General features: G+C 41.5%; 1 protein-coding gene across 1 annotated transcript in view; it reads left to right on the top strand.

Moving 5' to 3' along the window:
- ARMC2 (armadillo repeat containing 2) overlaps nucleotides 1-12,977 on the top strand; it is a 63,583-nt gene extending 50,606 nt beyond the window's left edge. Inside the window, exons 13-18 of the mRNA XM_068411603.1 lie at nucleotides 377-698; nucleotides 2,231-2,353; nucleotides 4,242-4,355; nucleotides 5,786-5,918; nucleotides 8,208-8,365; nucleotides 12,789-12,977. Coding sequence (XP_068267704.1) covers nucleotides 377-698; nucleotides 2,231-2,353; nucleotides 4,242-4,355; nucleotides 5,786-5,918; nucleotides 8,208-8,365; nucleotides 12,789-12,946 — 1,008 coding nt within the window. The 3' untranslated portion in view covers nucleotides 12,947-12,977. The remainder of the gene's footprint in view (nucleotides 1-376; nucleotides 699-2,230; nucleotides 2,354-4,241; nucleotides 4,356-5,785; nucleotides 5,919-8,207; nucleotides 8,366-12,788) is intronic.
- The last annotated feature ends 1,977 nt before the right edge of the window (nucleotides 12,978-14,954 follow it).

Genomic DNA, 14,954 nt, shown 5'->3' with positions numbered 1-14,954 from the left:
ACAACTGACCTTTCCTTACTTGAAAGATTAGTAAGCTCTGGCCCATATGATTATTTTAGTTATACGAAGTGCTGCTTTAAGATGTTTTAAGATTACTGGGGGCTTGGTAAAAATAGATGACCTATACTAAGTGTATCCCATTAGTAATTACCCCTATGCTATACTAGTTCTGTCAGATGTTTCTTTCTTCTGTAAAGCAGGTTATGAAAAATAGTAGCATAAGAAATTATTTCTAGCTGCTGTATTTGGCATTCCTTCATTGTTCTGGACCTGCTATTAACTGAATTGTGAAGCAAGTTAAGTATTATCATATTTTTAAGCAGCTAGTAGTTTCTGATATTTTCTGTGTAAATATGGTTTATTTATTTTATTGCAGGATTTGGTTATCCGTATCATCTTCATTCTTGGTAATTTAACAGCAAAGAATAACCAGGCCCGTGAGCAGTTTTTTAAAGAAAAAGGAAGTGTTAACACCTTGATATCATTATTCCAAACCTACCATGAACTTGATTTGAATGCACAGAAATGGTACCACGAAAGAGCAGGGGAAGGAAAAGACCACCCAAAGCATCCTTCAGAGGCAGAAGATGTTCTGATAAAACTCATAAGAGTGCTGGCCAATCTCTCCGTTCATCCCAGCGTAGGAGCAGCTCTGGCAGCTGCCCATCATGTTGTAGAATTACTTGTTACGGTACTAGGTAATAAAATCTATGTTGTGTGTGTGTTTTGTCTTTGTTCAGTCTGTAAGGAGAGTTTAGATTTTTTTCTACTTGACCTTCTTATCTAGGTTGAGCCATAACTAAATCTGTTCCATTGCTAAAATAACAATGTCAACCTGCTGATATTCATAAACTGTTTTATGTAGAAAGCCTGTTTGAGAAAGTGGAAGCATTGCTGCTTTGGTGCTCACTTTTCAGTGGGGAAAAACATTGTAGAAGCGTTTCATTCAGTGGTAAGATTTGCAGATATGATCATTAAGGGTAAGGAAGCATTTTATTCCCAATGCATCTCACTGAGAGTTCATATATAAAGGAAGTCTGTTCTTATCAGGTGCTACACACGTGTGTGGTGGTGTGGGTTTTTTTTTTTAAGGTTTGCACATTTTGTGACTGTTCTGGGTTAAGTATTCTTTTTGTTCCCTGCACCTGTAACTTTCAGCCTCCTCGAAAAATTTTCTCTTCTTTTTTCTTCTTTTTCAGATTTCCAACCTTTATTTCTTTCAGGTGGAAGGGAGTGTCCCTTTCCCTCCAAACAGAGGCTTAGGACTGCAGTTCCTTTACCACTTGCTGATCCCTTTCTACATCAAATTAGAGGCTAGGACTGAGCAGTCTGTTCTCCCCATAAGTGTTTAGCAGTGACAAGATACATCTCAAAGAACTCAGGATATTTTAGTTTGTGATGAGACCATTAAATATTATGTAAAGACAATCAGCCTGATTATATGCTAGCTTACCAGTTTTACCCACGAGCCACGGGGGATTAGAGAAGGCAGACTCACACTTCATCCATTCTGTCTTAAGCCCTGTAGGAGCTTCCTGGGTTGGAACTGTCTTAATCGTTGTGTAAGTGCTTTCAAGCCTCAAAGCTTCTCTCTGCCACCCTCCCCTCTTCCTTACCACTGTATCAGTTAGTTTACTACAAAATGTTCTCTCTCCCTATGAACTTATTTCCTTCACCCTTAGTTTCTGAGGCCAGAAACCTCAGATAAATTGCTATACACAACTTTCAGACTTGCTGGTGTAGTTTTACAGTAGTTAACATTCTCTCAGGAACTCTAAGAGAGAGAATGTTTCAAATATTTTTGAAGAAGTCTTTCTTTTTTTCAATACGTCATGGTACCTGACATTTCAGTCTCATAGTCCTTGGTATTTCTCCATGTCTGTCACTCAGGCCTATTTCTGCATGTGGATTCCTCTCAGTTCCATCTTAAAATAGCAAATAGGATTTGTAGAATTTCTTAACTAACTAGATTTTAAACCATGTTGCCTTAGTCACAACGATTTCTGTAGATGAAGAGTTGGAAAGAGTGACTTTGGCTTGCCATTTGTGGATCAGCTGTTCCTGTTAGCTTCTGCCATTTTACTGAAAAACAGAACAGTTGTCTCTAATAGTGGCCATGTAAACTATGATTCAGTTTGCTTCTGAGCTATAATGCACTGCTAAGTTAGGCTCATGTGCGTGTGTGTATCTACATATGCTTTTTTCTTTCTTTTTTTTTTTTTACTCTCAGAATACAAGTCAGTTGATGACTGTGAGGAGTTGGTCATCAATACTGCAATAACAATCAACAATTTATCCTACTACAAAGTGAAGGGTTCTGCTGTTCAAGACAAGAAGCTACACATTGCTGAAAGTAAGGACTTTTAAACTGGTACTTTTTGTATAGCTTTTTGAAAGTGGAAGTTATTCATGCTATAGTTTGACGCTACGGAAAATAAAGACACTGACAATGTTTTGTGGTATCATATTGCAGGAACATAGAGTTCACAGGGCTAAATTCTTCCCTTAGTGATTTCTTATGCTTTTGGAACATAACTCTATGACTTGTGTGAAAATAATCAGGTTGTTGACAAAACCCCTTCTTTTCCTCCCCAAAGGAATTTACCATATTGTTCTCTGTTCAGCAATTTTTGCTAGAGTTGTTCAAAATCCATATGCCTGAATCAAATTAAGCATGTTGCTTTTTAGTTCTAATCAGAGTATGGCAAGAAAGTTGTTTTTTTTCTTCTTAGTACCTTCTAGATCTGCAAAATCTGATTTATGTCTGTCTCTGGCTTATAGATCCATTGGCAGTATAGGAGTTGTGTGATTCTCTCCCCTCTGACAGTATGGACAATAGTCATAGTTTAGTGATGTGTAGGAACTGCATCTGAGTTCTGGGACTCATTGTGATAATGTTATAAAAAAGGTAGAGAGTCTATGTCCTGCATACCTTACTCTCTAAATAGACAAGACATGGGGAAGAGACGGAGCCTGAAGTTTGCACAACGGGTAGAATGAGGAGTAAGAAAAAATATTCTGCTGTCAACTTAGTGCCCTGATGGGTAGACATCACATTCTGTCTAGGTAACAGTTCTGTTGTTCTGTCACGAGTCATTTTATCACCCATAATCCAGCTGTCTCTCACTGATAGAGAAATGTGGAAACATATGACTCCTCTGCCTGTCCCATTTGCTTGCCCTCTCCTGTTTTTATCATTAGCATGTGGAACCAGTCCCATCACCTTTCCTCTGCCTGAACTGAGGAGAGAGAAAACCTTTTGATGGAAGACCAGCAGGCTTCCTCCTCCAGGAGACATTTTGAGAATACTTGCTGTTTGATACAAGTGGTAGATCCCAAAGACAAAAAATAATCATTTCAGATGTCTCTTTAAGACAAGTTCAAGGCATCTTCAGTATTGTAACATTCAAAGACAAAAATAATGGGAACAAAGCCAACCTTTTTCTATTTTTTTTTTCACTCATTTTTCTGTGGTAGAAGGGTTAAAAGTTCAGTGATTTGAGTCCTTTATATGATGGATTGATTTCAGTAGCTCACTTCATACTCACAGAAGACTGATAAATGTAACTTCTGTAACGTCACTCCTTTGCCATGCACTGAAAACCTACAGGATGGTAGCTCTTCCTAGGAAATGCTGAAGGTCTCATTCTATCTGCTGAAGTTACAGGCTACTCATATGTGAAACTGCTAAGCACGAAAGCAGCAAACAAGTAAATGCTTCAGACCAGGGCAATATTAAGTAGCTGTTCAGAGAAAATGTGTTTCCTTGTTATAGCAGCACTGAGAGAAAATAGAGCTAATGTCAGAAAATAATTTGAGTTTTAGGAGACATCCCACCATAAGACCATCTGTTCAGGATCTAAATCAATTCTCTTATATATTACATTTTTTTTTTCTTTGTCTTCCTGGATTTTCACATGAGCCCACTCAAAACTGTATAGCAAAACTGGCTCCCATTATTACAACTGTGCTTAGGCTATCTTCATAACTCCTCATCTGTTCTTTTGCATTTAGCCCCATATTGGAGCTCTTTGTCTCATCTTCAAAGCTCTACACAATTTAGCTCTTGTTCTACCATCTGCTAACCCCCTTCACTGCAACCAGACAGTTAGATAACTGTTCCCATTTATTACACTTCTTGCTGTTGCTGCTTGCATTCGGATATTTATTGATAAAAAGCCAAGCACATGTTTGTGATATACAAGTAATTGTGTTTATGTCATTTCTCTGCAAACCAATAGTGCTTTTAAAGCTGTTAATGAGCAATAATATGGATGGAGTTGTGGAGGCCATCAGAGTCTTTGGCAATCTTTCCCAGTATCATGAGATCCGTGACTTCATCGTACAGAAAAAGAGTGAGTTACTTTTGCATTTGTAGGAGTCCTGTTTTTAAATGTCCATAGTTCTAAAAAGGAAAGACTGTTACTAAGCTGTCTCAGTTAAAGGGTAGAAGCAATCTTCTCTGATGTTTTGCAAATCAGGCAAATGTTAGAATTCAATAGTAGTCATTATAAACACCATTTTATTTCAATTTCATTAAAATGGAAATATTGCAGTAGGAAAATCGTGCCATGTTGTGCCTTCACAAAGGTAAATACTACAAAAATTCTGTTTTTCCTGAAGATTATAATTTTGAAATTTCCCTTCCCTCCTTCAATTTCTCAAGACCTACAGATTAGTAGTGATATAAAATGAAAATCCAAGTTAATTCTCATTCAGGTTCATAATCAAAAGTTTTTGATTCCCATGTTTGACAGCGTGTTAGCGCTTTGTAACATGCATTTACGATGTTTGACTACCTCAACAAAGAGACCTCTTATTTGCCTGTGGGTGAAGTAGGATACAAGTCTTCTCAAGTCCTTTTGCTTTGTGTGTCTTAAGAACTTTGAGAAAAATGGCAACTCCTTGCTATCCACAGCAGGTGTGTCATAGGTTTAATTAAACATCAGTTCACCATAAATTTTTTGTATCTACCTGTAAGTGCTCAAAGTGAGGTGATATGCCACAATATACAACCCCTTCTTTTAAGGGTGGACATATCACTACTTTTGGAGGAATAGGTATCTGCAAAGGGAGAACTGACACTTAGTAGCTGGTTGCTGATGAACTGTATCCATCAAAGAACTGAATTTTCCACCTTTGAGAGACTGTGGTGTTGGTGCACCGAGCTCAGGAAGAGCTGAGAGGCTGCCTCTCCATTAGGCAAGACTGACTCCCTCACTGGGGTTGCCTTCCACTGCCTACTGAGTTCAGCGTGAACCAGTGCTGCGAGATGCTGCACGTCCAGCATCTGCTTCTTGCCAGTCTCCTGCAGGAGCCCCAGGCTGCAGCAGTCCCAGCTGGACTTGGTGCAGTCTAGGGCAACCCTGCCACTCACCGGGGGTAAGAACTTCCCTCTCTGAGTGCCAAATGCCAAATCCTAGCACTTTCTGCTGACTGTGCAATTGAAAGGAGGGTGATACTTTTAAGAAAGAAGCTGTAATTCGGTTCGGTGAACTTCACCTCTTCCAATTGCATTTTCACATTACTTTGGTGTATTTTTCTAACTAGAATTCTGTATGTGTTGCTTTGAAGAAAGCTGGTGTTCGCTGTGATGTAATAATGGCTGTTACTCTGGCTCATACACCTATTCTACAAATGTCACAGTAATATGCTGCAAGGTTAAATTTTTGGGTAGGGTATCCCGCATTTGACTGCGTTCTAAGTATACATGTTTAATAAGTATGCTGTAATGCCACTTGAATAAGTTGGTCTTCCCAGTAATGTTGTTTCCTTTACAATCCAGTATACAAGTTCATGATTGCTTTACTTGATGCCAAGAACCAAGATGTCTGTTTTTCTGCCTGTGGAGTTCTGCTCAATCTCGCAGTAGACAAGAACAAACGAGCTCTTCTGATGGAAGAAGGAGGAACTGGAAAGTAAGTTCCCGATTATGCTTATGAAAAAGGCAAGTTCCAGTAGTTTGGCCAAAGAGTTTCAATGAGATTCTTTTTTATTGGAGCCAATAACTTGTAGTAAGGATACATATTTAATAGATATTCAGCATCTAATGTTCTTCCAGAAAAAGCCTTTCATATTCTTTCATATGTTTTTTACAAAAGCATTACCGTGGTTTAGCCTACTGCAGAGCCAAGAACCATAGAATAATTTCCCAAAGATCCTCCTGATACTCACAGACGAGGAGTACCATACAGCAAAGCGACTAAGGCATGGCTTTGCAATAGCTGCTTATGCTTGACTTAACTAGATCCTGTGTGGGCTACAGTTAACAGGCACCATTGATGTGTATCTGTGGTAAGTGTGAAGATTGCTTCAAGAACTGTGATACCCCACATGGTCTCGTGCAATTTTTGTAACTACCTAATACCGCAGGGAGAACTCTCTGATATAGCTGTGCTCAGCAGAGAATAAATAGCTGCTGAGACTCCTCTCTCTGAGAGTTCAAGTTTAAGGCACTTACACTGTAAGTGGTATTAGATCTTGAAAAACCACTGTGGATGCAACACTTGTGGCTTTGATGTTCAGATAATAGCGGATCAGGCTTAATTGGAGCAACATGAAAGATCATGTTCCTGTGCTTGTAAAGCAGTTGATACAACCCACATTTATGAAACAATGTGCCTAACTTTGAAATGCTTTCCTGTTCCTACATCATATAATTACTTTTTTATACAATGTAAACAATGCATAGTCTGCTCATCCTTCCTTCCTGTGTTTTAGTTAACTTACAAGATATAAAACTGAAAAAGAAGAATAAAAATAAGTTACAGGCAAATTGAATAATAAATGTGACAAATTTCTATTATGTAGAATTTCTGTTATACAGAATATAGAGTATTATGTAGAATGTAGAATCATATAGAATGTTCTCTACTCTGTCTGAAAATTTGTGAAGAAGGAAGGAAAACCAGTAACAGTATGGAATAAATCTAGAGAATTTGGAAGTGATTGTTAAGGAGGTCATCCTGACTGTGCCAAACCAGGTCTGTGGATTTTTGGAAATGAGGTTATTGTACCAATATATAGTGGCCCTAATAAAACATGGAATTAGTCTCATCAGAGAGTTAAACTTCAAAAAATTAGGGCAAGTTCTTTTTGCTTTTCATTAGATGCCTTGTGGTCTTTCACAACGACTACCTTCAGAGAGGAGAGAAAAAGCAAACCTCTTTTTGGTTGCTTTTCAATTACTGCTATTTTCAGCCATATCTGCATGTAATAGTTATCCCATGTTCCCTTTACTAATCACCAGTTTATAAATCTCACAGTGAAGCAGAGAAGTGAGGGAAGAGAGAGTTGTAGGGTTGGGGAAGAGAACAGCAGTGAAGGATTATGATTAGAGAGGTCACTAGGGACAGCAGGTGAAAACCAATGTTTACTTCTGCTGCCCCAGGACTTGTGAAAACTGCTGTTTGGAGCTCTGGGTAGCTACTGTACGTAAGCTAGTGCAGGCAGAAAAGTTATAGGTTAGTTTCAGAGTCCTGCTTTTGATCTATCTTGCATTTGGTATCTTCAAGGAAGTGAGATTAGAAGAAAGGTCAAGAACCTAATGGTCCTTAATAAAAGTGGCATTTCTGAGAAGAGTCCATTGGGAGTGCAGGCTGAGGAAATAAAAGAAGGGGCGAGATCTGCGAAACAGGCAGTATTCACTGAATGTAAGAGGTAATTCTGTGAGTCATGGAAGTAATTCCTTTGGATTTGTCTTCTGGTCAGATCCTCTGGTGTGTAATAAGCTGGACGTTCTGACTGAAGCTTTTTCTGCATTCATACCATCTTTTCCAGATGGATTCATAGTGCCTGATAAGGTTTGGCTTGCATTGCAATGTCTGCTCCTAGTGATAGCCACAGATTTGGGACAGTCATGGATTGTCATGAGACTTGTTGGAATTTTAGTGTCTTTGAGATGGTTACATTTGTGATGTATGTGCTTGAAATTGGTCAGTCGGGTTCAAAAGTTATAGGGGATGGACCAATGCAGGCAGGCATACGCACATATGTGTAGACAAAAGGCACGGTCACATCCTTAGGAACTAGACTAAATGAAAAGGGGGAAGTTACTGAGGACAAAAGTAGCATCTTAAGTTTATTAATGTAGAATTTTCCTGCAAACTTTCATTGGAGTCTGCATACATTTCTAGACTGCCTAGATTTTGAGGGGCTCAGGAGAAAACTACATGGGGCAAACCACTGTTTTTGTTTGATACTGACAGGTTAGTTGACTGTTTACGAGACTTTGGGCCGTCTGACTGGCAGCTGGCTTGTTTGATATGCAAAACCCTGTGGAACTACAGTGAAAACATCACAAGTGTGGCCTCATGCTTTGGAGAAGATACCGACACGTTGCTGGTGGTGCTCACAGCACTCTTAGGTGACATTCAGAATCTTGGTCTTTTTTCCTTAATAAGAGAAATAGCAGGAGCAAAATCAAAGCAGTATTAGATTGGGTGGGAAGTCTGTCATGCAGCTTTAAGTGGTCTATTGCCATTCAACACATTCGCTCAGATCTTACAGATTGCCAAGGTGGAATTGGCCGCTGTCACTCCCCGCTCTGGGTTGTCTAGTTAGCATGCCCCGCCAATGCTTTTCACCAGCTGCCTTTCTGTCTGCTTGAGCCAACTAGCCCGTAGACCTTCAGCACAAAACATACTTTTCACTGGACGTAGGCCCCTCTGGCCTCAAAGGTCACTGCAGGTACTGACAGAAGTGGGGGCTCAGCTCTGACGCACCTGGTTACTGCACAGCACGCACAGGGCAGTCTGGGGAATATGGCTTTTCCCCTTAGTCAGAGGGCTCAGTGGTGCCACGGGCTGAGCTTGCTGTTTGTGACAGGAGTCCCTGGGCCGCCCTTCTTTTCTCACCACAATCTCCTTGTGGGCAAGGACAACAGCCTGACAATTTCTCATCTGCTCGCTAAAGCTAAGGAGGGTGTGCTCCTCCACAAATACAGGCTGGAAGGTGTCTACAAGTGAATGTTAAGACCCTAATTCGCTTACCCAGTTGGGTCTTTTCATCTGCACATTTATGTTTGCTTCAGATTTTACAGAGTTTAATTGCTATGTAATAGTCCTATAGTCACTATATTTAATTTTCCTCCTTTATTTTATGAGCACTGCTTTGGTTATGGTTTTTATTTTGGGTAGGTCATTCACAGTTATATTTTTAAAAAAATCTTTAAAATGTAAATGAAATTGAAGCAAACTAATTTTGTTTTGGTTTTAATTGGAAATTTACTAAAGATGTATGCTTGCTATGGAGAAGGTTGCATGTTAGTCAGACCCAGACAGAAAGCGAGATCCCCATGGTCTCTTCTGTTTTTAGTCAGTCAGAAAAGTGGGTGGATTTGTGAGGATTTTTTTTCAGTTACAGCAGAATTACTGTTATTCATTGTTGTAATCATTCCTTGCATTACATTCCTTCCTATGATCGAGCATATCTTAATGTGAGAACTAATTCCATCTATTTATCTGAAAATACTCAGTGTTTCAAGATCATTAGTGCACTTTTTAATATTCTGCAACACAACTGCAAACTTTACGGCCACAATCACGCTTGAACTTTCTGGCATGCAGCAAGGAATATATATCTTTGTTTTGGAAAATTCTTACTTATTTTTATCTCTGCATTTAACATGGCTTATTCCAGCAATTAATTTGACTGCAGAGTCCAGGCTGGGTAGTAGTTGGAACTCTCATTAACCAGGACAGCTTTTCTGAACTGGAAGTTCATGTACAATTGCAATTGCAGTTACAATTGCAACTGTAATGCAACTGTAATGACGATTAATTAAAAATAGGTCAGAATTAAATCAGAAGGCTAGTCTTTCTTCACACCACAGCCAGAAGAGTAGCTGTAGTAAAAGTGCATCCTATTAATTGGATCTGGTTTCTCTGTGTGTTAAGAGCCAACAAATTTTAGTAATAGCAGCTGGTTAATATTGTCCTACATCTTCCTCCTCCCATTGTATCCAGTAACAGCCTTGAACCGTCATTGCTGATTCTATCATTCAGGAAGCAGGAGGCAACTGCTGACAGTCAGTGGACTGTACTTCAGCATCAGCACGCCCTCAGGAAGCAGAAAAAGCGGAACATGGCACAGCAGACACCTCGCTTCACCTGCTGTGCTTGGCCTCCTCCCCTTTGTTTGTCTTTCCCCTACCTGGCACAAGATTCCAGAAGATACGAGGGAGCCAAAAGGGAGTGGAAATAGCCTGAAAAGACATTGAGCCCGAGAAAGGCTGGACAAAAGGCACCATTTGTTTTTCTTTTTCCCTGCCTGATCCCAGCAGCCTGGGACGCAGCGGCACTGCTTTCCACTGCGCTGTCATTTGCCCTCTTTTCGCAGTTCTTGAGTCTCATGTCACTTTATTGGCTCAGAGCTTCTGGAGGCTGGTGTTTCCAGGCCCCTGACTGCAGCTTTGCCTTGCCCTGGTCCCTCAGGAGCAGCAGTGGAGATGAGCCTCTGTCTTGAGAACGTTCTTCTGTTTGGTCATTCAGTGATATCTCCTTTCTCCCTCTCTGTTTCCAGACTCTTCTTCTGCTCACCTTTACCTCTGCTATCAATTCTAGGAGGTTATTTTGGAATCTCGGTACATGTGAACTCTTACATGGCATGATATTAGCTTCCAGGGCTCCTGGCCCCTGTCTTGTCGGAGTTACAGGGGTGGGCAGCCCTTGCAGACTGGAGTCTGTACTCTCATTTTCAGCTTCCCCCGTAGCCTGCAGACCCAGTGTGCTTGTCTTGTTCCTGGGCTTGCAGCCAGTTCATACGCTGTTTGGCCAGTACCCAATTTTGCTAGTTTTGAGGAGGGTCATGGGAAAATTAAATTATCTGAGGATGCACAGCTTGCGTGTGGGACACTGATCCTCACTGATCACCAGTGTTGCTCACATTCTGCTTTGGGAAATTCACTGTTTTGGTTCAACACTTCAGCTTTTGAACTGGTTCTGACCCTTGTTCTTGTAGGCTGGAATTCCTGACCTCAGTGATTCTATAAACATTCAATCAACTTCTGGTGGGCACAGCTGCCTACTAAAAGCGAAAAATGTCTCTTGCTCTGTGTTAGGAGATAGTTAATTTGGGTAGAAAAATCATTTCAGGAGTAGGCAAAGCAATTCTGCCTGAAAACAAAACCTATAATCCCTTACCTTCCTCTTCAGCATCTCTCACTTCTCTGCTGCCGAGATTCATTTTACGTATGTTGGGCTACAGTGCCATTGATAGGACAAGAGCTAATGGGCACAAGTTGCAATAAGAAAAAATCCAATTAAGTATTAGGAGAAGTAGTTCCCACCATGGCAGGGGTCAAGCACTGGAACGGACTCGCCAGAAAGGCAGTGGAATCTCCATCCTCGGAGATGTTCAGTACTCAACAGTACATGGACCAGAGCAACCTGATCTACAGTGGCTCTGCTCCAGAGGTCCTGTCTAACCTAAGTTATCCTATGTAGATGAGATGCCTGAGGCTGGATTTTAGCTTTGATTACAGGGTTTCTTCCTGCAGAGATATGACATGTCTTCCTTCTTGAAAGAATGGTGGGTTTTCCTCTTTATTTTATTACAGAAAGCCTCTAAATGTCATCTTCTCTTTATGCAAAACCCCTTTTGGAATCTACCTCACAATCAGCATCTCTTTAATTTTGGTAATTTAGAAACACTGTAGTGACATAGAAGTTGAGTATTGTTGGCAGTTACTGGTAACTTGCTATGAAATGGAGCCCATCTCCATGGAAGAGTAATGTCGTCTCTTCCTTTACAGCTGTTGCAGCTCAGGCCGTGTGCTCTGCGTAGGCACCTTGGCATTCTTTTAAATGGGAATAGTTGCTGTTCAAGCATCTCTTTTCTACACAAAGTTTGACTCAAAATGTGGGTAACTGATCTCTTCAGCTCCAAGTTGTCTTTTACCTGCTGTGAATGTGCAGTAAGGTCCCTTACAGAGTTATTTATTTAGCAGATTGTCAATCTGGTGCTCTTTTATAGTCTAGGACAAAGATAAGTCACACTGCCCACTGGGTGCAGCACTGTATCTTCATTTTAGGTCCATTCATGGCCTAAAGGCTGTCAAATATCCTTCTGTTAAACTGTGTGAAAACATTTGTTTAGCATTATCAGTTGTGTTTGTAGATTCCTGATTCAGGAACGTGCTTCTGGTTGCAGACTGATCTCTTTCTTCTGTAAGGGTTTGCTTCTTTGCCACATCCCATGCCAGGCAAAATGGAGCAGGAATAATGAGCGACGACTTCCTTTCATTCCTAACGTTGCTTGTCTCTATTAAAAAAGAGTGTCCTATTACTTATGAAGTTTGTGAGGAAGGGAGGGCATCAGTAACATAGTTACCAGTGTGGTTCATGTTCTTTAAGTATGATAGTAGATACAGTTTGAAAGTGTCTTCATGAACCAGGTTAGCAAAGCAATTTGTGACAGGAAAAACATAGTTGTAGTTAGATGAATATGACAGCTTACCTTAGCAAACCTGCTGTGGGTCATGGGAAAACCTGAGTAGTTTCCAGGCTGACAGTCACAGTAAATGCTTGATCTCGAAGACACAGTTTAGCTACACCTGTGTGGTGTAAGAATACTAGAGCCTGCAATACCCTTTTTACTGATTTACTGACCTTAATGTTCTTTATTTTCCATTAAAGCTGAGTCCCTCAGACAGGGATGCTTAGTTAAACGTGGAGTTGTTTTCAAGTCATCAACATACACAGCTGATAAGTTGTATGTGCTGTAGTCAAAAATGCATGGTTGGGTGTATTTTTATTCAGAACCAATGATGATATTTTGCTTGATTACAGATGAAGAGCTAGCGCTGGATGAGAGCCTCGACAGAGATTTAAGGGACTACCACAAACTCTATTGGGAAAGAGAGTTCAAACCTGTGGCAGAAAATCTTCTTGACAGAATTCGAAGCCATCACTCCTTTCTTCCCACTATGACTATTACTCCATTTTAATCAGTCATTTTTTTTTGGGGGTGTAGATTGTACAGCTTTGTATTTCTAATATCCCTGTATGTTGCCATTGGTAAGCACATTGGAGAGCATGGCGGTTTAATTTTTAAGAAGTCAGTAAAGCCTAGCATTTATATACTGGATACTGTCTTTTGAGAAGCTTGTATGAAATTTTTGCATGTGCAATTACTTTTTACAACATATTTGAGCTGATCACACAGCTGTTCAGTGTGATTTGTCTATAAATTGCATAGTTTCTTGGCTGGGAAAGTGAAACAAAACTATTTGCTGGACTTCTAATTTTTAAAAGATAAATTACTACTGAGTAGAGCAGTAGTAGAAGGGCAAGGAAACTTTTTTCCTCGTCTAAGTCCCTGGGGATTTCTTTACTGTTGCTGGGGCAGGGGAGGGGAGATTTCATGGTCCAGGGTTTGCGGGTGGTACGGAGGAAACTTCAGTGAAGGTAATGAAATTTGCAATGTTCCTTTTGTCCCAGCAGCTTGGGTATTTCTTGTGACCAGCAAGGCTCAGCCCGGCAGTAAATTGCTTAGGGAGCATGTGTGGCAGCCTCTGTCGCTGCAGCCCACAGGAGAGAGCTGCTCAGCAGTTCAGTATGGTTTGACTCCAGAAGATCTTAATTATTGTTCCTTCTTTTGCCATTTGAATTTGAGCTGAAGTTGAGGGGAAGATAAATGGCTTCAATGCCCCATTTGTTTCTTTAAAAAAAAAAAAAAAGAATGGATTTGCTTTTTGGGGGCATTAAAGAAAGGCTGATGGGTAAGTAGTCCCCTGGGGGGAGGGAGCCAGAGGCATTGTTCTTGGCATTCACACCAAGGCCAAAGGCAGGCATACTAACACCAGGCTGTGTAATGCGGGGTGGGGATGCAGTGGGAAAGGCCTGGGGGCCAAGCCCTGTCAGCAGGTCTCATCAGAACTGACAAGCGCTGAGTATCTCAGAGGGCAGCCTAAAACTGAGGGTTTGCTCAAGTCAAGGTGGATACATAGGTGGTTAAGATTTGTTCAAAGAAAAGGCTAGTTGTGTCGGTCGTTACCGACCAAACTGTGCAGAAGGGCCTGGAGCGCTGTGTGGTGTGGCCTGTAGCACAGGGCAAAGGTGGGTGTCCCGTAGCAGAGCGCAAAGCTGGGGCAGCCGCTGTGTGTGAGCGCTGGCCTTGTGTTCAGTGCCTCTCTCATGCTGCTCTTTTTTATGTGGGCTGGGGTGCGCATACACATGCACAAAGTTTTGAACTGAACCTACAAAGAAGATGGAAAGGCAAGGGCTGCTGGGGAGGGCTGTTAATTGCTGCTCGTGGGGCAGATGGCTCTGCCACGCTCCTCTAAGCACAGACTCAAAAGAAAATCCTGTGTGGGTTTGGTTTTTTGATAGTGTCCCACAGCCCACGCAGCAGCCAAGCCATTTAGTTCCCTTCACACGTGCTGGTGCACACTGTCTCCTTCCATGCGTTGCCTCGCTTTTTGGACCGGATCCCCCTTCCACATGGTCTTTTGGGGTAAGGTGCCAATACTACCAGTGCCCCCAACATCTGGGGCACGTGAGAGGTTGCTGCTGCGCACACGTGAGCTGCTGCACTGTGCAGGCACAGGCTGAGGCTCTGCAGGAGCTACTCAGGAGCTGTCAGGGCCTACAGCCTGCAGCAAAGGAGGGCAGCTCACACCCGCAGCGACGGAGGCAGTGCTGTGGCTTGTTCCTCATGTCCTGGCACTGCTGCTGCTCTGCAGCCATTGCCACTTTCCACTTTTGTGGAGCATCTGGCAACTTAACAATTTTCTTGTTTTTAGACTAACCCCACTGTCTTTGGTTGCCACCGTGCTTAACAGCCTTGCTTGTTCTGGTCGATGTAGGACCGCAAACACCTCAGCATTCTAATGGAAAATCCCCAAACATTTTTCAGGCCTTTTCTCCAAAGTAGCTTCCAGCGTAGTTAGGATTGTCTGCATGCTGTGCTTAGTGCTCTGTTTGAAAAGGCGACAGTATGAAGCCCCTGAAACA

The sequence above is a fragment of the Nyctibius grandis genome, chromosome 1, assembly GCF_013368605.1.
Source record: "Nyctibius grandis isolate bNycGra1 chromosome 1, bNycGra1.pri, whole genome shotgun sequence".
Lineage (NCBI taxonomy): Eukaryota > Metazoa > Chordata > Aves > Nyctibiiformes > Nyctibiidae > Nyctibius > Nyctibius grandis.
This window is presented reverse-complemented; position numbering and strand designations above follow the sequence as displayed.